Source organism: Aquarana catesbeiana, linkage group LG03 (assembly GCF_042186555.1).
Source record: "Aquarana catesbeiana isolate 2022-GZ linkage group LG03, ASM4218655v1, whole genome shotgun sequence".
Classification (NCBI taxonomy): Eukaryota; Metazoa; Chordata; class Amphibia; order Anura; family Ranidae; genus Aquarana; species Aquarana catesbeiana.
The window spans coordinates 195,001,567-195,024,998 of record NC_133326.1 but is presented as its reverse complement, the minus strand read 5'-3'; the positions used below and the strand labels follow the sequence as shown (position 1 = coordinate 195,024,998).

The window sequence follows — 23,432 nt, the reverse complement described above, 5'->3', positions numbered from 1 at the left end:
GAGTTTGCCCTGGGAGAGGGGATATTTCGGGCTGGACTTTGTGTTTGCCCTTGTCAAGGTCCTGATCCTGTGGAGATAGCTCCATTTTTGCCCCTAGGCCCCAGTCAGCTGAACTTTGCAGATCATACCTGGGCTACTAGAAGTTAGCGAACTCTCGCTTTTCCATATGGAGTATATTCCCCTTCTCAACTCCCAACACCTTATAAGATGCGGTGGTCGGAGGTGGGACCTTCTGTCTCCCCCTCGTGTGTAGGCTCACGTACCCCCATGTAGGCCATCCCTTGTTGAGTATAGTCCCCAATTGGGACATGAGGTTTGAGGCCCACCCCCTCTTTTTTTTTTGTTGGGGAGGACCTCACACCTAGCATACAGATGTTTTGTTTACTGACACTGTTGATGCTATGTTACATTTTCTTTTTTACATTAACAGTTTATTTTCTGTGTTCTTTTTTCACTTGCTCTTCTCTCTTCTCCCCCCATCCCCCCCTTTTTTTTTTCTTTTCTTCCTTCCCCTTCTTTCTCAGGAGCACCCCGCAGCTTCAGGTTCTGCGCCGGGCGAGTTGGACCATTTGATAACCTTCCTGCCATCAGATCCCTCATGTCTACTCTCAAGGTAATATCTTATAACATACGAGGCCTATGCTCCCCTGGGAAAAGAAATAGACTATGGTGGGAACTCAAGAAATTAAAAACCCAGGTGGTCTTCCTACAGGAAACCCATTTTACCCACCACTCCTTACCTAGATTACCTACCCACTTATTTAATCAATGGTTCCACAGTACCTCCCCTACCTCTAAGTCTAAAGGCATTACGATAGATATTCATAGGACATGCCCTTTTCAGCTTTCTAGTAGCAAAATAGACCCATTAGGTTGCTACATTTTTCTGAAAGGTTTCATAGCGGGACAAAAGTATACATTCGCTTCAATCTATGCACCTAACACTAATCAACTTACTTTCATTGATAATACCCTCAAACTGTTAACAGAATTTAAGGAAGGATTTGTCATCCTTGGGGGGGATTTTAATGTTAGCCCGGACCCTTTAATGGACACCTCTAGCACTAGCCATTCATACTCTCAAGCCTTTCTTAAGCATTTGCGAAAGTCCTTTCAGTCTCACATGTTACTCCATAGTTGGACGGTCCTCCACCCTGCGGAGAGAGACTTCAGCTATCACTCAGCCGTCCACGATGTATATACTCGCATATAAACCGAATTCACCAAAGAAAAATTATAGATGAAATAGTGGCGCTTATCCCCAGGTGGGGAGATGCCAGACACTCTTATCCAGCCAGTGAGCTGAATACATAATACAGAGGAGGGAGTGAAGGGGGACAGAGTGGAGCTCCAGTGAAGGGACGAGTGCTGCGGACAGGTGAGACGAACGTGAGCACACACACCTCCTGGGTCCGCCGTGGCCTGCCTGTTGCTATTTCAGTTGCTATTGCTTGCTGTGCAGTGGGAGTTCTCCATTTGCCGTGAAGTGACTTGCCTGTTATTTTATTTTAAATGTGAGTTCATTACAAGTTGTTTTATATGTGATTAAATCTTTTAAACGAGATTACACTATTGGAGCTTCTTTTATTTTTATGTCATACTACCAACCTGAGAAAAGCGGTGTTCCTATGGAGCAGTGGAGGTGTATGCTCGCATGTTAACCCCCATGTAAGTGGGTTAGAGGCTCTGTCAGGCCAAACACGAGAGTGAGAGGTCTTAACAGCTGATGAGTTTGAATTTCAGCAGGGAGTGGATTTCATCAATTTTTACTTTTTGGGATATTTAGCAATATATGTTTTTTCACTTTTTCTCTAGTCACGTCTGTATTCAGCTCACTGGCTGGATAAGAGTGTCTGGCATCTCCCCACCTGGGGATAAGCGCCACTATTTCATCTATAATTTTTCTTTGGTGAATTCGGTTTATATACATTTTATTGTTAAGTGGCAGCTTTGGTAGGGTTTTGACATTTATTAACATAGCGCGGAGGTGGTAATACAGGTCAGGGGTGGCGTAATTTGCACCTGGTTATCTCCAGTTTTCAATATATACTCGCATAGGTCATATATATGTAGACCGCCCCACGCTGGAGCTCCTGCAATCCGCGTACATTGGAAATATCAAATTATCTGATCACGCGCCAGTAGGGGTGACCCTCATGCTCCCTTACAGCTCCCGTAGAGCCTGGACATGGAGACTGAATGACAACCTGTTAGATGATACAGTGGCGGTTGCCAAAGTGTCGGAGGCCATCACAAATTATTTCAAAGAAAATGCCACGGAAGACCTTAGCGCGGGCATAGTGTGGGAGGGCCATAAGGCAGTAGTCAGAGGAGAGTTAATGTCCCTGGGTGCTAAACTAAAAAAGATGCTTTAGGCAGATTTTGACAGGGTGCTGGCAGCTCTGCAATCCGCAGAACTTAAACCTAAACAAAATGGGGGCCCTGAGGCACTGCGGAGACTGACTGACTTGAGGGACTTGTTTCTGCGTCTGCCAGATCGGCGGACTCGCAAGCAAGCCAGACACTTGTCACACAAATATTATGAACATGGCAATAAACGTGGCCGTATGCTTGCAAGGGCCATACGCAAGAAGCATGCTCAGACTTGCGTACAAAAACTCCGCTCTCTATCTGGTGACATTTCAGTTCAGTCCTCCAAAATTGCCTCAGGGTTTCAGGACTACTACACATGCCTTTATAACTTGAATCCTGACTATCCTTTGGATGCCCAAACACCCAGGTCTACTGTCATCCAAGATTATTTAGCCTCGGCTGGCTTCCCATCTTTGAGTGTAGATCAGTGTACCGACCTTGAACTTCCAATTTCCTCTGGGGAGATTGAATCAATAGTGAAATCCCTGCCCAACGGGAAGAGCCCTGGACCAGATGGATATTCTGGGGTATATTATAAAACCTTTCTACCCCTCTTAGTACCCCACATGTGCAATTATTTTAACTCGATTGCAGAAGGGACCCCCATACCCAATGGGGCACTTTTGGCACACATTACGGTGTTGCCAAAAGGGGGTAAAGACCCGATGATCCCCCAAAGCTACCGTCCCATATCCCTCCTAAACGTTGATGTCAAGATCATGGCTAAGGTCTTGGCGAATAGACTTGGTAGTCTTATGCCCCATATAATTCACCCGGACCAAACGGGGTTTATTCCAGGGAGGGAGGCGAGGGACAACTCCATTAGAGCCATTCAACTCATTCACTGGTCCTGACCCTAAACCTTACATAATCCTCTCCACTGATGCTGAAAAGGCTTTCGACCGGGTCGATTGGTCATACCTCAAAGCAGTGTTGGAGGCCCTAGGGCTGAAGATGCGTATGCTGACCTCTATTCTGGCTCTTTACTCCACTCCCTGTGCACAGGTTAAAGTGAACAGAGTGCTTTCTTCTTAGTTCCCGATTCGGAATGACACGAGACAGGGGTGCTCCCTCTCCCCCCTCCTCTTTGCTCTGGTTCTTGAGCCGTTGCTATGTACTGTAAGAGCGAATGCGGACATAAGGTGCTTACGGGTTGGAAACACTGAACATAAATTGTCGGCATATGCAGACGACGTGCTGTTCCATCTCTCCGAACCCCTGATCTCGCTGCCAGTCCTGATGAAGGAACTGAAAATATTCGGGTCGCTTTCTAATTTCAAAATTAACTTTTCTAAATCGGAAATTTTACCTGTCCACTTGAACCCATCCCTGACAAGTAGCCTATAAACCTCCTTTCCTTTCACCTGGGCCAAGTCCTCCTTTTGATACTTAGGTATTCAATTAACAGATAGTTTTGATACCCTCTATGCTGCAAACTTCCCCCCCTTACTTACCACGATTAAAAAAGATCTCTCCCTCTGGACCAAGACCGCTTTTACTTGGATAGGCCGCATTAACATAATAAAAATGAATATCCTGCCACGCATACTTTTTTTTCTACAAATGATACCGACTCCCCTGCCCAGAAACTTCTTCTCCCAGATTAACAGCATATTAACAGGATTCGTGTGGAATGCACAGAAACCCAGAATAGCCATGAAGACACTGAAACACTCAAAAATGACAGGGGGCCTTGGAATCCCAGATATTCTAAAATACTATAGGGCCATCGCTCTCCAGAGGATCCTTAACTGGCGTTTCCACACCCAGTCCAAACTATGGGCTCCCTCGAAAAATGGCTGGCTGAAAGGAACTTAGCCTACGCACCATGGCTGCCCCGTGAATATAGAGGGCTGTCAGATGATACCTCCCCTCTGACAAAGCACACTCTTTCCACTTGGGACAGGATGATTTCAGTTTTGGGTTTATCTCCTCCCATGTCCCCGCTGGCTCCGTTGGGGGGGGGTTCCTGTGGTTCCCGCCAGGTGAGCAGATGGCTTTTTTCGGCCCTTGGGTGGATGATGGCAACGCCAGTTGCGGAAAACTAATGAGCAATGGTAAGTTGCTGAGTTTTGAATCCCTGCAGACTAGACATGGGGGCTCCAAAATGAATTTCTGGAGATATAGACAGCTCCATCACTTCTTCGCGGTACATGGGCACTCTATAAGAGACATCTCCACTCTCACTCCCTTCGAACAATTTTTTGTAGAAGAGGATCCGATCCCACACATGATTTCCGAAATGTATCGCTTATTAAGTACTATCACTGACAACCTTAGACCAACATACATTCGGGCATGGGAGAGGGATTTGCAACTTGACTTATCCACATCCCAATTAACACACCTTTATCAGCTCACTCATTCGAGCTCTATGGAATCTAAAACCCAAGAAACAAATTACAAACTCTTATCACGCTGGTACAGAGTACCGGCTGATCTAGCTCTCGGTGTCGGATCAATGCTGGAGGGAATGTGGACATAGAGGTACGCTCCTTCACATTTGGTGGGAGTGTCCTCTGATTAGGCCGTATTGGATGGATATTCAATCTCTAATAAGAGAAATTCTAGATATAGATATCCCTCTGTCTCCGGCCTACTTTCTCCTACATGTCCACAGGATACCGATTAGTAGATACAAGAAAAGTACCCTACCACACCTTTTAAATGCGGCTAGACGTCTTCTCCCAATTTATTGGAAACAATCCAGGGTCCCCTCCAGGGAAGATTGGATCAAAAAAGTAAACGATTTAAGGGAGGCCGAGCACTGGATAGCGACCTGCGGGGGAAAGGTGGAACGCTTTGAAGCTATATGGGGACCGTGGAGGGACTATATGTCTGACTCTGACTCAGATCACATATCCTCTAGCTTAGATCTGGCTCTACTGGAATTAGCAGAACCATCCCTGAGATCTTGTTTAGATAATAGTAATACTGCCCAATGAAAGGCATTATTCACCCCGGCCTGCTACAAAAAGGACATGTACTTGGCGGAACTTGCTCGGCGCAGAGCTACAAGACCTCTTCAGACTGCAAGGTTTGCTCCACTTCTCTCCCTCCCCTTTCCCACTCTTCTATTCCCTCCTCTTTGTTATTCCTCTAATCTTCTACCTCTACCTCTCTTTCTCTTTTCCACTCTGTTTGGTTTCATAACTACTTTGGCCTCCTCGATATCAGGCTGTAATCATATATGCCATTTGTTGCACTACCCGGACTTAGGATAACAGTGGTTGGCGGGGGATCGGAAACCCCGTCATACCAGGGTTGGTTTTTAAATCCGCCCCTGTTGAGTGGAGGGGCCAAGGGTTGTTCCCTCTCCGGGACCGGCGGGTCGGGCGAGGTTGATGGAGGCATTTGACCCCCCTCTGCTCGGTCCGCCTCCCGGAGGGTTTCCCCTCCTTGCCCTCCTGATCATTCAATACCTCCGGGGGTGGTGGCTGGTTTCTGACTGGGCTACCGTCCTTGGACCATCCTGATTCCTGGAGTTGATTATTGATCACTGGTTGTGCTGGTGCCCTGAGTTTAGGACAGTCACTTACAATGGCCTATGTCGAGGTTCATTCTCTATGTGTTTTGTATATTTATAACGTATGTAGTTTTCTACTAAAATGTTGCTAAATAAAGATTTTACAAAAAAAAAAAAAAGGATATACTATGTTAATTTTTCATGTCAGACTTACAACCACTTTATGGTCTATAGTCTTAGACATTTCAGTCTGCAAATGTATATAAACTGGCTTAAAGACTGTATTCAAAGAATCATGCTAAATGATTCATCCTCTGAATGGTCTAAGATAGTAAGTGGTGTACCCCTAGGTTCGGTGTTGGCGACCTTACATTATAACCTATTTATAAATGATACAGAAATTCAAGTTTGCAGATGTCATCGTACTAAATTAACGTCCTTACACGATGTCTCTAACTTAAAAGCAGATTCCTGGCTGCATCATAAGCAGTATGGCTCCTTCTGTAGATTGCAGTTTGGTAGAAGCCTCCAGTGAATCTTGGGTCACTCTATCCAGACCTCTATGCTATACAGGTCCAGGCCTGTGATCAAACAGTGGAAGAGCCCTGTCCCTGAAGACCACTGTGCAGGTATGAGCCCCGTGGAGGGCAGAGCAATGATGTGGTCTGTAAAGAGAGAAAAAAACAAAAGATTGGGACTTTATGTGAGTGTACCTCCATCCCCGATATTTGGGTAATTAAGAGCAAAGTTTGGGACTTGATATGAATCATGCAGCCAGGGAGGTAGCACAGTGCAATGTCTGGTAGGTAACCATAATTGTGACCATTCGTATTGCATTATGACATGATGAATGATGAAAAGAAAAATATGTGTTCCAATCAGGGAAATGGATGGTGTATGAAATATGACAATAAAAAGAGGGGGGGGCGTAAAAAAGTCTACATGATGTGAAGATAATTAAATGAAAATACAAATGGATGTGATAATATTGCCAATTAATACCTAGAATTACCTGTGTTGATAACCCAGTCCAGTGATGCCTAGTGTCCAAAAAACAAAAACCCAGGGAATGTCTCGTAGGGTATATGGAGTATAATTACTCCAATAGGGCTGGGAATGACCACCAACGTCACGCATCGGTCAAAGAAGAGGCACAGATGCAACGAATGAGCGAAAAGAATGCTTGCAAGCCAGTCTGCTAGTGCTTTCAATTATTATCCTACCTAATACTTACCTTTAATACTGTTATAGACATTTATACCGCATCTGCTCCTGAAGAGTGGCAATGTAGCCACAAAACGAGTCGAGCTGTCTGATGCTTTTTTGTTACCATCATATATTATCTAGTATATGGTCTTTTGGATTCTACCAATTTGAATACATTATACACCTTACTGTGGAGACATGCATCAATGAGTCTGGCAAATTTATGATGTTACTATTGTGATACCATTATGCGGCTATGTCAACATGCTATTATTATGTTATGGAATTAAAGTTTCCTTATTTTTACCTTATTATATTGTATGTAGTATGTCATTATGCATTATAAATGGTCACAATCACGGTATCTTCACCAGACATCATTGTGCCGTGCTACCTCCCTGGCTGCATGATTCATATAAAGTCCCAAACCTTGCTCTTAATTATCCAATGATGTGGTTTGATCTCCTTTTTTTCTTGCCCAGTTTGGATGACTTCTGCCATGGTAAGTGCAGGGGGAAGCCCTTTCCTATGCTTAGGTTGTTAGTGAAGCGCAGGCTGCAACATTTCATTCGGTGGTTGCAGCCTGAGATATTTTTGCTAGGGCATAGGGTCAATTAGTCATCAATGTGCATGCACAGCCTCACACTATAGTGCTACACTGTGCCTTCATGGCCTCAAGCCCTGTGCTGTACTGTGCCTGCACTGGCTCACTTCCATTTAGTTTAGTTGGCATATGTACCACTTCTTCCTTAATTGGGAGCTACTGGCTCCTGCTGGCTGCTTTGTATGGTTCAAAGACAAAACCAGAGAAAATTCCCATCTCAGCTCACTAACCAGTCTGCTTACCAACTGGATTAACCTGTCTACAATGGAAGCACATGCATTCTAATGGATAGATAAAGGGCAGGTGGGCCTGGAGGTAGCCCAATCCTCCTTAAAGGCACAGGGGCACATTAGGCACCCAGCACATAGCACAATGGCAGCAAAGGTGCCCAGTGTGTCCCCTGACTGCAAGCCATACAGAGTGCCATGAAGAGGCCTCACAGCTTACGCATGCGTTTGCAAATGTGTGATAACTAAACCCCTGTTTTTAACGCATACTGTTGGACAGGTTAATCTGGTTGATAAGCAGGCTGGTTGGTAAGTTGAGCTAGGAATTTTCTCTGGTTTTGTCTTTTATGCATTTTCCCTTCCATATACTCCTTGCTGTGAAGGCCAGTTATAGGTGGGACAGGGGCCATCTCTTTGTTACTGGTGTAAATTTGGTCTGGGGACACACTGGGCACCTTTGCTGCCATTGTGTTATGTACTGGGTGTTCAATGTGCCTTTAAGAAGGATTGGGCTACCTCCAGGCCCACCTGCCTCTTATCTATCCATTAGAATGCATGTGCTTCCATTGTGGAGACCCTCATGAATTTACAAGGTTAGGACTGCAAGCGATACGGGGTGCCGTGAAGAGTCCTTACAGTTTACGAATGCGTTTGCAAATCTGTGCTACCTGAACCCTGTTTTTAACACATACCGTTGAACAGATTACTTCAGTTGGCGAGCAGACTGGTTGGTGAGTTGAGCTGGAAATTTTCTCTTGGTGTTGTCTTTCATGCGTTCGCCATTCCATGTGCTCCTTGCTGTGAAGACCAGTTATAGGTGGGGGCAGGGGCCATCTCTTTGTTACTGCTTTGTATGGTTCAGCCTCAGTTGAAGTTACTGATTTGAATACCTGGGCCTGACACTGGAAATAGCCCTGCCATGATCTTCCTGTCAAGGGAAATACAATTCTGTCTCTTAGCTCTCGTGGCCAGACAATTCTGTCTCCCTCAATCCGTGCCTGCATGAATGTCTTTGGCCTGATGGTAGCCTCCTTTGAGGCTGTGCCGTATGCCTAGTTTCACTTCAGACAATTGCAACTTAACACTCTGGCAGCATGGGACAAACAGTTGTGGTTTTTGGATCACCCCATGCCTCTGACCAGCAAGGCCAGATTCTCCCTGGCATAGTGGGTTTCCAACCTGGGGCTGGAGTCAAGGAAACCCTTTATTCAAAGATGTGGAACATTCTCATGACAGATGCCAGCCTGTTTACATAGTTACATAGTTATTCAGGTTGAAAAGAGACACAAGTCCATCCAGTTCAACCTTAAAACAATAAATAAATAAAATATACCCAATTTTATACCCTCAGTTGATCTAGAGCAGTGGTTCTCAACCCCTCTAGTGCCGTGACCCCTTGATAAAATTTCCCAAGTTGTGGAGACCCCTAATCGTAAAATTATTTTCATAGCGTGGGTTATCAGCACCCAAGGCAAGATAAGTAATTTGCGCCCCTAACCCATGGACGTTTAGCGCTCCCTGAGTCCCTTCCACTTGTACAGTATTAAAACCCCTTATGGTACATTTTAGGATGCACCACTCTTTCTCTTTGTTCTCCTTTCTTTCCCTTTTATCTCTTTCTATCCTAATTTCTTGTTTTTTTTCCCCATTCCTCTCTCTAGCCATCTTTCTTGTTCTTTCTCTTATTCTTTCTCTCCCTTTTTCTTTGGCCTGCCCCCTATTTTCCTCTCCCTTCCATGTATTCTCTATTTTTATTCCTTCTCTTACTCCTTGGTGGGGGGGGGATGGGATGAGCAGCCAGCTTAGGTGCTCTTGATCAAGGTCATCTGCTGATCTGAGAACTGTAGTGGGGACTTTTAATGGCTATAATTATAATCACAGGTAGTATTTAATTATAATCCAGCTTCACTGTGTCTTCGACTTTGTCTCGTAGCAGTGACACCTATGCCGAAATCAGGAGATAGGGTCTCTTTCAGCCCCTCCCACCTTACATTCCTTACCAGTCAGCTGACCTCTAGTCTCTGCCCCCCAGCCATGCAGTGAACTTAATGGACGGCTGCGAAGAGGCTGAGTGGGCGACCACAGGCTCCAGGGATAGCCCTGCTGGGTGGCCGCAAAAAGGCTGGGAGAGCGGTGCGAGCTTCAGGAACAGCCAAGGATTTGGTGACCCCTGGCAAATCATCATTTGACCCCCGAGGGGGTCCCGACCCCCAGGTTGAGAACCACTGATCTAGAGGAAGGCAAAAAACCCCAGCAGAGCATGCTCCAATTTGCTACAGCAGGGGAAAAAATTTCTTCCTGATCCCCCAAGAGGCAATCGGATTTTCCCTGGATCAACTTTACCTATAAATGTTAGTACCCAGTTATATTATGTACATTTAGGAAAGTATCCAGGCCTTTCTTAAAGCAATCTACTGAGCTGGCCAGAACCACCTCTGGCGGGAGTCTATTCCACATTTTCACAGCTCTTACTGTGAAGAAACCTTTGTGTATTTGGAGATGAAATCTCTTTTCCTCTAGACGCAAAGAGTGCCCCCGTGTCCTCTGGGTTGACCGTAAAGAGATAAACTCAACACCAAGTTCAGTATATGGACCCCTCATATATTTGAACATGTTGATCATATCCCCCCTTATTCTCAAGAGTGAATAAATTCAGTTCCTCTAATCTTTCCTCATAGCTGAGCTCCTCCATGCCTCTTATCAGTTTGGTTGCCCTTCTCTGCACTTTCTCCAGTTCCCCGATATCCTTTTTGAGAACTGGTGCCCAAAACTGAACTGCATATTCCAGATGAGGTCTTACTAATGATTTGAACAGGGGCAAAATTATATCTCTCTCTAGAGTCCATACCTCCCTTAATACAGGAAAGGACTTTGCTCGCTTTGGAAACTGCAGCTTGGCATTGCATACTATTATTGAGCTTATGATCTACCAAAACCCCCAGATCCTTCTCCACCACGGATTCCTCCAGTTGTACTCCCCCTAATATGTATGATGCATGCATATTCTTAGCTCCCAAGTGCATAACTTTACATTTCTCAACATTAAACCTCATCTGCCACATAGTTGCCCAATTAGACAGTGCATTGAGGTCGGCTTGTAAATTGGAGACATCCTGTAAGGACGTTATTCCACTGCATAGCTTGGTGTCATCTGCAAAGACAGAAATGTTACTTTTGATCCCAGACCCAATATAATTTATAAAGATGTTAAAAAGTAAGGGTCCCAGCCCTGAACCTTGGGGCACACCACTGATAACCTTAGACCATTCAGAGTAAGAATCATTAACCACTACTCTCTTGGCTGGGGAGGAGTCTTAGATTCCCTCTTAGCACAGAGACTTGGTTGTCATAGGAAGCTGCAGGCAATTTAGTGTTCTCTTCATTGCTGGTCCCTTCAGTTACAAGTTCACCCCACAAGAATCCAGTCAGACAACACCAGGGTCATGACCTACAACAACCAGTAAGGCACCAGACATTGTACTGCTCAAAAGGAAGCAAACTTGATCCTCTCTTGGTCAGAGCTTTACTTTCCAACCCTGTCTGTTGTCCATATCCCAGACAGGGAAAATTGTCAAGTGAAGTTTCTCAGTCCTCAGCATCCAGCAGAATGAGGGGAAATATTTATTTCAAAGGTGTTTCAAGACCTTAGCTGCAGGTGGGGGAGGTGTGACATGCATTTTCTCATGTCCAGATGCAACAAACTGGACAGGTTTGGTGCCAGGTACCCGCTGTTGGGATTAGTTCCACCTGATCTATGCATTTCAGCCCCTTCAGCATGTGCTACCTAGGATTGAAATGTGTTGTATTTAGGTTGTTCATATTGCATCCAAATGGTCCAGGAGGATGTGGTGTTCAGACATACTTTGACTCCTAGAAGAGTCTCTGTGGGGCCTTCCGGATTGTCTGGAACTTCTGTCACAAAGACCATTTCACCATCCTGCTTCTTGGTTGCTGGCTTTAAAGTCTTGGCTGTTGAAGGGACAAGGGGCTTATCAAATTGGGTCATCACTACCCCTAAATGCAGGAAGACCACTTGGAAAGTTTACCAGTGCACATGGGAACCCTATCTTGCATGATGTGTAATTAGGAAGTTTCGTCCTAGAAAGTACTCCCATGGGACGTATCCTGTCCATTTTAAAGTTTGGTCTAGACCTGCATCTAGCCTTGAGTAACATCAAGGGACACATCTTTGCCTTGGAATTGTTTCAGAGACTGTTGGCTCCTCATTCCTTTTGTACAGGGCATCGCACACATCATTTTTTACATTTTTTTTTTCTGTACGTTCTCCGGTACCTTTATGGTACTTTAACCCAGTTCTTTCATCAGAAGCTACATTTCAAAATTATTGGGGATATTCCCTTATTTGGCCTTACTGGCAAGGTTTCCTTGTTGCCATCTCTGCATGGGGGGTCTCTTCGGTGGCTTTATCCTGTAATTTAGAAAATGGTGAAAAAAACTGCGCTTAAAACCAAGTGCAAAAAAAATTATAGACTATGAAAAGCAGCAAACCTCACAAAAACATCAATTGTAAATAAGCATAGGAATAAATAATAGGTTGCGCTAATCTTGATAAAACATAATAAATAATTAACAGTGAAGAAAAGTTCATATGTTGATCATAAAATCAATATGCAAAACTTAATAATAAAGGGGGAAAAAGTCCATGGGGTAAACCATCAGTGAAGGGTTGTGAAAAAAGTCCATAAAAATAAAAATAAAAAATCAATTCGGTGTTATAAAGATTGAGTGTAATTCAAATCACCACCATGAAACATATAAAGTCCAAGTGATGAAAATAAAAATCTGTGATGACAAAGGGGGGTCCACCACCAGGTATGGAAGGGGTTACTCCTTACCAAAAGGCCATGATCCCCCACCACAGAGGATCACAGCAAGCAGGAATCTTTAAAGTTAAATGGGAACTGTCAGCGATGTCCACCAGAGGTCGTCTCCTCAGCAACAACTCCAACAACCCAGGGCATCGGTACCAAAAAATAAGAGGGGCTCACATAGTGTAAAACCACTTACATTTATTAAAATAAGATAAAAGTACAGATGTACACTTACAAATAATCAATGGAATAACAGCCTTAAGTCCGGCTCCGTGGCCACCGGAGCACGGACAAACCCGTCCTACTGGAAAGCAGCTCGCTTGGGGGTGACGTCAGCGCGTCGTCTGGCTCTGACTTTTTCACAACCCTTCACTGATGGTTTACCCCATGGACTTTTTCCCCCTTTATTATTAAGTTTTGCATATTGATTTTATGATCAACATATGAACTTTTCTTCACTGTTAATTATTTATTATGTTTTATCAAGATTAGCGCAACCTATTATTTATTCCTTTATCCTGTAATTGTAAAGTATCCTTCTTAGTGTTACATAAAGGCTGTAATGAAGGGGAGGTGGCTGTGATGTGAAGGGGACTGCAATGTAAGTATGGGTGTTTGGGGAGCTATGATGTAAGGGGAGAGGGCTGTGATGTGTTAATGGGGAGGATCTGTGATATGAAGGGAGGACTGTGATGTAAAAGGGGAGGGGGACACTGCTGTGAAGGGTGCTGGAATGTGAAGGAGCGACTGAGGACACAAAAGGGGGCACAATGAGGTGGGGGGTATGATGTGAGGGGACTTGATTTGGAAAAGAACTACAATTTAAAGGAGTGGGGGGAGGACTGATATGAAGAGGGTATAGGATGTGAAGTAGGGACTGAAGACTTGGTTGCACTGCTGTAAAGGAAGGGGAACTGTAAAGTGAAGGGGGTCTGTGATGTAATGGAGGAGGTCTGTGATGTAATGGGAGGACTGAGGTCACTGATGTGAAGGGGTGACTTTAATGTGAATGGGTGGACTGTTGTAAATGAGGTCTGTGATTTAACCCTTTTCGTTTTTGAATTTTTTTGCACACATTTAAAAAATCATTTTAGGCCTGAAGATTACATAAAACCCCAAAATATTATATATTTTCTGAAAGCAGACATCCTAGAGAAAAAAACAGTGGTACTTTCTGTTTTTTATCTCACACAATATTACCGCAAAGGTTTCAATAAACAATACAGTTAATTTTAACACATACAAACACAATAAATTAAATTAAAAAACTAATTTTTGGGTAAAATATAAAAGATGAAGTCAAATCTTAAATTTGGGTGGGCCCATGATATTACGACAAACTTCAGTACCCTATTGTCCATAGGCGATGCTTTAAAAAAAACCCTATACGTCATTGGTTTAGTGTATCTGAGGTCGTCTGGTGTTGAAATTATGCTCTCACTCCAGTGTGCACGGCACTATGTAACGTGTATCGTGATCAACGTTTTCATGCCTAGACGCCCAGACAGACGCATTTTTTCACATTTGTATGTGTGGGGGGCCATGCTTCCGGGTGAGCAACAAGTAGGGGAGGGGAGTGGATGTGAGTCTGCTTAGCTCCCTCGCCCCACCCAGCAGCACTTGCTATGCCAGTTGGAGATCCACAGATGGACAAGCAAGCCCAGGATACATGGGGGGAGTGGTGGGGGTGGCGTGCATGCGGGCCTGGCAGAAAAAAGGTTATAGAGGGGGTGTTATGATTTGAAGGATCTGTGTCATAGTACAAACATGCAATTCGGACCGATGAAGATTTTTCTGAAGAAAATTTTACTGATCAGACCCCTCTTGACGTTCTAAACGTACATTTATGAATTATTAACCATAAGATATGAGGTTGGTTAAATAAGGATTCTCATAGCCAGAAGTGAAAGCTTAAATATAATAACATTTATTAAAGAAGTGTTAAAAGTCTACCTAATACACAGACAATATCTATAGTCTTAAGGGAGAAAATATTAGGTTATAGTACAAGAAGACAAAGTATAATCATTACAATACAAAGGGTAAACAAACAAGCATGACAAGCAGGTATACCTTTAAGTGCTGGAAGATGTTCTGATAATTACCTATATTATGAATGTTCCGGGGCCCAGGTCAGCTTTCATCTCCTCCACTACTCTCTTTGGAATACCTTCTTATAGGCCCATCTCTCATTGAATTGAATAGGGCCAATATGATTGGTTTATTCTGTTAGCCCTCTATTCCCACCAGGCATATCTCCTAATTTGGGCAACTTCCTCCTGTTGTGGTAACGAGCTGGGGATAAGTTGTTTGAAGAGGGATTAAGGTGAGAGTCATCACCTTCTCTTGAAAGGGGTACTTAACTTATGCATGGCCTTAGCCAGGGCAAAACCTCCTTTCCTGAACAGATGAAAGAAATATTTGTCATCCTCTCAAACACCCCTTTGAAATGGACAAATGGTTGATTAGCATGGAGGAATACAAAGGCCTTTATTGACCTAATGAATTTGGCCCTTTAACAATTAAACTTCAGATGGTATCTGTCCTTGACCCTTTGAACATCAAATATACGTAATCAGCTGATTGTCTTCCCAGCACATCCTTCTCGCATACTACAAGTAGCTGTTAAATGCATTAGCTCTTTTCAGCCAGATCCTGTCGCGTATTCACATCTAGCTAAATTACCCCTTTACTGAAACCCTGTCACATACACACAACTATTATTTCTTATCCAAAAATATATATACACATCTATATACAGATATTCTCAGTTGCTAATGGAGATTACTCATAAACTCCTCATAAGGCAACAGATGACCCCTTGTGGCAAGTTGAGACAGATGAGACGAGGCCACACTTAACTGAGTAATTGTTTATGTCTAATCTCCATTAGTGAGTTGAGTTTCTCCCTCTGCCATTTTAGAAGTCGGCCCAGATATATTACCATGCCCGTCATAAATAACAGTACCCCACACTGCAATATGAGAAGACCTTTTATCCCCATTTCCACCCAGGTCCTAGTGGTGACTAAGCTGAAATCCCCATCATGTAAAAGTTCATTTAACCTTTTCTCTGTTTTCACCATATCATTACTGATTTGAATTATATGGGTATCCTTCCTTGCAAGCAGATTGTGAAGGTTTACTGACAGAGTATCAATTTTTATATCAAAATGGGGTATGTAGTTTCTAGGATCTGGGACATCAGGGGGACTCTCAATGATATAGTCTTCTGTTAGCACTGGTATGGGAGTTACTACAGTTTCCCCAATAATAGAGTACTCATGTGGAATGAAGCAGAAATTTGGATAGGGTATCGGACATGACTGACCCCCATAGAGAAATGTCTGGTGGTTGGTAACGACACAGTACAGTCCATCCATGTGGTAGGTGACCCTTGTGCTGGGTGTTCTCCATTTTGACAACTTCACGGGGCAGTTAGCTTCCATCTTACTTGGACTAGTTTCTTGAGGTGGTTGGCGTGGACTTTCCAGTTGGGGGTCCCTGGCTACTTTGGCTGTGGGATCCGGGTCATTGCTTAGACCACAGACTGGAGTGTCAATTTCGAACACATCACAACGGCATAAGTACCTATTGTCTTTGACAGTGCAGCAGGCAGTGTGTGGTGCTTTCCATCGCCCTTGAACTTGAATGAGCATTTCGGGGAGGTGCAACCTTTCCTTGTACACGTCGTTTTCGAGGTACCCGAGGGAGTGTATGGACGCCATCGTGTTAAAGTAGTCGTCTTGGGGATGGAACACTGGCAGTGACATGGTGAAGGACACATACATTAGGTCACGGTAGGCGCACAGCGACTGGCTCTTCTTGCAAGCAAATGGCCCTCTATTGGGGTGTGGTGTCACTATCCCTATGTTTCGAATTGTGGAAACCGGCAAAGGTTTGCACTTGTCTCCAGAATGTACATTCATTCCACCACTAATATTAGTGTGAGTACAATACCATTGGGTAAGGTCTGTATCTTTTAATATATCAGGGATTTTACCTGCTTGAATATCTCTGATAACATTAGTGACTTTGGTTAAAACAAAATTCCCATATGCCGTGCATATCACCTCTTTGCCCATACCATTCTCTCTAGCTTTCTTATTATTTATATTTATGATTTCGTTTATTTTCTGTTGTGTTTTTTCAAACAACTGGGCAATGTCTTTCATGTTATAGACCGTAAACCTTTCCTCCTCTGCAAGCCCCTCAACACCCTGCAGAACCGGTTTCAGCACTTGCCGACCCTCTTTCTGTTCAAAATTTCCGATATGCCTGCGAATCGCTGACAAATCGGCTCGGTTCCAAATTGACATGCCAGATCCAAAAAGTCCTGGGATGGACCCAAGTATGTTGTCCAAGCCCTTTAACTTTCTGGATCTGAAAATGCCCCTGTGCGGAGTGAGGTTTGGTTCTGCAAATGGATCATGAGTTCGGCTTGCATGGGAGGCAATCAAATCTACCAGCAAGGAAGAATAAAACAAAGACACATTTGTCCGGGCACATGAGCCGAATTCAGCCATGTTCCACTGGGACAAATTAAGTACCACAGGTACATGAATGAACTTCACATTATTGAACAATATTCCCGGGATTGATGTTGCCGTTAGGCCACTAGGTGGTCCCTCTTGCAGTGATGGGCATTCCAATGATGTTGGTTTGTAATACGGGATTGCAGCTGTAGTTTTGGGCAAATTTGTAGAAGCAGGGGTGGTGTTACTCTTTGGGGACACATGCAAAGTAACTTTTCCTGGGACGTACTGAAGAGTGGATGCATGTGTGTTGCTGGCCAAGGGGATGGAGATAACAAAAGAATATTTCCACTCTCCGGCATCACTCAACCGTGTCTCTTGAATCAACAAGGATCCGTTTTGAAAGCTCATGACTCTATCCCGGTAGTCAGTGATATTCCCAGCAACGCCATTAACCCAGACTAAATGATTATCAATGGGACTCCACCAATAAACTTGCTTCCCCACAGTTCCTACAATGGCCACAGGCAATAAGACAGGTTCCCCCTCTATGCAGTAGACCGGATTCTTCTCCACGATCACGCTGATGAGTGGTCCAGTCTCCTCTCCCTTGGTATGTCCGAACAGATGGAGCAGGATAACAATCCACATTGACTTCATGGCTCTAAAAGGGAAGAAAGCAGCACATTTTAGTTGATTTCTTTGGCTCCATGGAACTGTTTCAGTTGGTTCGCATGAACCCATTTATCTTGTGTCTTTTTGCCCGCTTCTATTCTGATTTTATATACAGACGGACTTAATTTATCAATAATGTAAAATGGGCCTCTCCATTTTTGACATAAACTGTTATCCAGGGGACGTAGCTCCAAGAACATAACTCGGTCTCCTATGGCCCAAGTGCATTCTCGAACCCCTTTGTCAAAATACGCCTTGGCTTTCTTTTGACTTTTACCCATTTGTGCTGCTGCAAATACATGGATCTCTTTTAACGCTTTTTGGAGTTTAAGGAGGTATTGGTCCATTGACAGTCTGTCTATTGTAGGGGTATGCATCTCTAGCCAGAGATGTTCAGGGAGTCTCATCTGTCTACCTGTCAGCACTTCAAAGGGTGTCAACCGGGTAGCATATGAGGGAGTTGCTCGGATGGCCATGGCCAGTAATGGCAACAGATTATCCCAGTTCTTACCATTGATGTGGACAAATTTTTTTAGCATTGTCTTAATCTGCCGATTGGCTCTTTCAACCTGACCTGAAGATTCTGGGTGATATGGAATGTGAAACTTTTGCTCCACCCCTAACATCTCTAGGCAGGTTTTTACCATCTTTCCCGTAAAATGGGTCCCCTGATCTGACTCTATTGATGCTGGGAGCCCCCATCTACTGAACACCTGTTCCACCAAAATCTTAGCCGTAGTTTGTGCAGTGTTACTTTTGGTTGGGAAAATCTCTACCCATTTCGAAAATAAATCTGTGACTACCAAAATGTATCGGTTGTTTCTAGAAGTGACTGGCAAGGGTCCCATGTAATCCATTTGTAAGGCATTCCATGGCCCTTCTTTCAGTCGGATTCGTAAAGGGGCATTGATCTTCCTTGGTGCGGGGTTAACCTGTGCACAGACAATACAATTGTCACAATACTGCTTCACATCTGTCATCATGGAAGGCCACCAACCTATGTTCTTGAGCCGCTCACCTGTTTTCTCTGACCCTTGATGACCCCCAGTAGGCAGGTCATGCACTATGTAAATCATTTCATTCTGGTATTTTTCAGGAACCACCCACGTTACTTCATCTCCCTGATGCAACAATACCTTTTTATCTTCTGATAATTTGAGGTGTTTTATGTACTTTGCCAAAGTATTCCCCTCAGAGAGTTCCCCAGTCTCATTTTGCAGTTTTTGCATGATTTCCTTAATGTTATCATCCTGCCTTTGTATGTCCGAAATATCCGGAACTTCTATGCAGGATTTTGTGAGGGCACAAACAATGGGGCACAAGACTGGGTCTGGCAAATTCGAAGGAATTTCCCAGATCTCCCCTCCCTGTGCTCCTTGTTTGGCCAAGCAATCCGCCACCTCATTTTGTTCCCAGTATGGGGCAGTACCTGAATGACCTTTTACTTTGCACACCCATGGTTTGACTGGCAACTTTTGCACCAATGATACAATATATTTCAACAGGGATGCATGTTTAAGTGGAGACCCATCTGAGGACATGTACTGGTGGGTGTGCCAGAAGGGCAGAAATTCTGTAAGAGCATTACAGACCCACGCAGAATCTGAGTATAAAACAATTTCTTGGTCCCCTTTCATCAGTTCTAGGGCATGAGCGATTGCAGCCATCTCAGCAAATTGTGCTGATTTGACTTGACATGACCGAAAGATTGATGTTTGGGTTTTTGCTTGTGGATTGATAAAGTATATTCCAAATCCTGCATGTGGGGACCCCTCCACGTAAAAACATGATCCATCTGTGAAAATTTGGACTGCGTTTTCAGGGACTGTTTCCTTTGCTGACAAAGGTCTAAAGAATTGTTGCGCAGATGATTGGGGGGTGATCTCACATTCATGTGGTACTCCCTGGTAAAGGAGGCCATGGGCCCTAGTGGACGGATTATTTGTGTGTTGGACTTTAATGTCTCGGTCTTGAAGCAACAGTGCCCAGTGGGCTAATCTGGCATTAGATACATTGCCATCCTTCACTCGGTCTGTAAGTAAAAATTTAGTGGGAGTGTGCGTTGTGTGCAGGATGACTGGGTTAAGCCCTATGATGTACGTGAAGTATTTCACTGCCCAAAACGTAACTAGGAGGTGTTTTTCACATAGAGAGTACTTCATTTCCACAGGAGACAAAAGTTTAGATGCATATGAAATGGGTCTCTGTTGCCCATGGATTTCCTGTGACAGAACAGCTGACATGGCTGTCTCTGATATGGCAGTCTCAATGTGAAAGGGCAGTTGGTACTCTGGGTTGGCTAACGCTGGCGCTTGCGCTAAAGCTTTTTTAAGCTCCTGCACTGCATTGGTGTGTTGCTCAGTCCAGTGCCATTGGGTATCCTTTTTTAACAACTCATACAGAGGTGCAGACTTTTGGGCAAAATCAGGGACGAAAGCCCGTGAATAATTTACCAATCCTAGAAAAGATCTCAGAGTAGGGATGCTCACTGGCAGAGGTAATTGTAGAATGGCTTTTACCTTTTCGGTTGCTATCTTACGCCCGTTTGCTGTCACTGTAATCCCAAGAAAAGACACAGATTCCTTCAACAATTGTGCCTTGATGGGATTACACTTCAGTCCCGCCTTTCCTAGGATCTGCAGAAGTTCCTCCAATAACCGCAAATGCTCTTCTTTGTCGCATGTGGCTAGCAACAAATCATCAACGTACTGGAAAAGATTCTTTGGAGAAGAAAAATCAATTAAAATATCTCTCATGGTTGCATGAAATAACGTAGGAGAGTTATGGAATCCTTGAGGGACAGAATTGAACGTATACTGTTTTCCCAGAAACGTGAATGCAAATTTGTATTGACATTCTTCTGACAAAGGTAATGACCAAAAACCGTTCGATATATCCAATACGGTGAAATATTTGTGTTTGGGATTCAACATGCTCAAGACATCCGGGACAGATGCAACTGTGGGGGCGCAATTGTTTGTAACACTGTTCAATTTGCGGTAATCAATTGTTAATCTCCACGAATTGTCAGTACTTTTGCGAATTGGCCATATTGGCGCATTTGTTGTGGATACACATGGCCTGATGACCTTTTGGTCAAGCAGTGAATCTATGGTTTCCTGTATGTAGCTGATAGCTTCCTGTGGAAAGGGGTATTGTTTTTGCGGAGGTGGGTCTGGCCCACTGATGTGTATTACCGTATTTACCTTTCCACAGTCATGTTTATGTGTTGCAAAGGATCCCTGCTGTCTTTCTATCACCGGCTGTAGAAGCTGATGTTCTGGGTGATCTTTAATGATCTCCAGTATGTTATATTTTGAATCATTGAGTTTGATGGCTGCAATTGTGTGAGAATCAGGTATCACTATGGTGCTACCCTGATCAGTCGGAGCCCCTTGCAATAGTAAAAGGTTGGTCAGATCTAACATACATCCATTTGGAATTAAGAAGTCTGAACCCAGGAGGCTGGTTTCATTTGGCAAACACATTAATGCTACTGGCTGTTTTAGGGATAACTCACCAATTTGGATTGTCAGTGGCTTGGACAAGGCAGACTCAACATTATGTCCAGCAAAGCTCTGGAGATTCAACGGCTTTCCTGAAGATAGTGATGAGTTTAAGGGATCTTTGTCATGAATAATTGAAATGGCCGCACCCGTATCTAGAAGCATAGTACATTGACGGCCCCTAATCAATGCTGACACTACAGGGCGCCCACACCTATCCAGAGAAATAGGTGCTAAAATTTTGGGGCCTTGTGGTTGTCACCATTGACGACGGTCAGCCTCTGTCTGAGAAGCTACCTGTACTTCCTTTCCAGGGCCTCCTTGAAAGGCCTGTAATTGTTGTCGTAACTCTGCATAAGTAGGAGCTCTTTGTGTCTCACTGACATGCTTGCCCTCTGATGGGTGGCTATAAGAGTTTCCTCTTCCTCTGCCTCTGCCTCTGTAACCTGACTTCCCCCTATATCCCCTACCCCTCCCTTGTAAACTTTTGTCCCAGTTAGGGTTGTATGGAGGATTTGATTCTCCAGGGGCGTGGGGGCCTTCTATGGTGGTAGTCCTGCATTGTAATGCAGCCACCTTCTTAAACAGCTGTTTCTCTTCTCTTTCCTTAAGCCTGTGCTGTTTATATGCTTGAATGGCATGGAATGATCTATGTATTAATCCAATGACCTCCTCATAGCTGTGTTTTCTTGGATCTATCAAATGCTCACATTTTATGCGAATAGCTGGATGGGCATTATGAATCAATAAATTCTTATATTCCATGTCCTCTCTAGTGGTATTACCATTGTTAGTGTTATATGCTGCCCACAATCTATTGGCATACACTAAAGGGTTTTCCTCATTACTTTGTGTAATTTGATAGGCCACCATCAAACCTATAGCTGCGGGGTTTATGACTTTTTGCAATTCTGCTACGGTTGCTTGGTAGCTACCTTTGCCCTCCTTAATTTGATCTGGGAGTGCATTCCAGGTGTGGGCGTCAAGGGTTAATTGTAACACCTTAACCTGGTCACTAGGACTTTCCACACCTAAAAGCGCACACCTCTGTTGTACATTGTTCGCATGTGAAGTAATGTGTTCATTCGTTTTAATTTTGCCGATGAAATCAGCCACACTCATGAGGGTTTTTACAGGTTGAATTGGATATACTTTAGAGCTTACCTCATTCCCTTCACTATCAAACCCCAAAAGTGTTTGATTTCCTTCAGGAGAGGAGAAGATCTGGGTCCTACCCATGATGGGGAACTTGTCTTGCTCCTCACTTGTGGATAGCTGGTCCCCATTGTCTGGTGGGTCTGTGCCCATGGTGGCTTCTCGATTTTCCTGTGGCTCTGCGATTTCTCCCATCGCCACAGGAAAAGTAGAATTAGGACCCATATCTTCCTCTCCCCAGTACTCTTCATATTCCTCTGTGTCCCCAATCTCATAGGCACAAGTAGGTGCTGTAGCATTAGTATGTTCACATCTGCTAGCCACAGCCGCCTGTCCTTTAAGCATAGAAATTGTTTGTAGCAACTGTGACTCTGTTTGCGTGCAATGTGTGTGATCTATACTTTTTCCTTGCTTAGCTTCATGTAACTGATTTTGGACTACTTTGTATGCAATCGTTATGTGGTCCAGTTCAGTCTCAACTTTAGTCAGCATGTTTTTATATTGTACCACTTCGTTTTGAGCCAATTTGTAATTTTTAACATTTTCCTCCTGTGAGGCATTAACCATTTGATTAAGAGTGGTTAAGGTTTGTATTTGGTTATGTAAAGCTGTATTCTCCTTTTCCCTCTCTGAAATTGTAATATTTTTATTATTGACTATATCTTCCAATTGCTGTATTTTAGCATTCATAGCCATACAAGCCGCATACATGCCTGCTACAGCTAAACTTTTGAGTTTTTTACTCTTTTTGGTTGTTTTAAATTGTTCTTCAAATAATTCCTGCACGTATACCCAAGGGGATAAATGCAGTTTAGCATCACAGGCAAATTCATTGCTTTTATGTTTTAGAGTATACGTTGCTACAAACTTTTCTAGACAGGACATGGCTGCCATTATTACCAATTAATATGCAC

The 23,432-nt window shown here is 43.8% G+C and overlaps 1 protein-coding gene across 1 annotated transcript; it reads right to left on the bottom strand.

Annotated features, from left to right (window-relative positions):
• Nucleotides 1–17,871: 17,871 nt before the first annotated feature.
• LOC141133944 (protein NYNRIN-like) lies at nucleotides 17,872–21,528 on the bottom strand. The gene has a single exon (XM_073623554.1). It carries the CDS (start codon nucleotides 21,526–21,528, stop codon nucleotides 17,872–17,874), a length of 3,657 nt encoding a protein of 1,218 aa, XP_073479655.1.
• Nucleotides 21,529–23,432: the final 1,904 nt, after the last annotated feature.

Coding starts and splice junctions, on each gene's coding strand:
- LOC141133944 (XM_073623554.1), bottom strand. CDS start 21,528: ATGCTTCTAGATACGGGTGCGGCCATTTCAATTATTCATGACAAAGAT.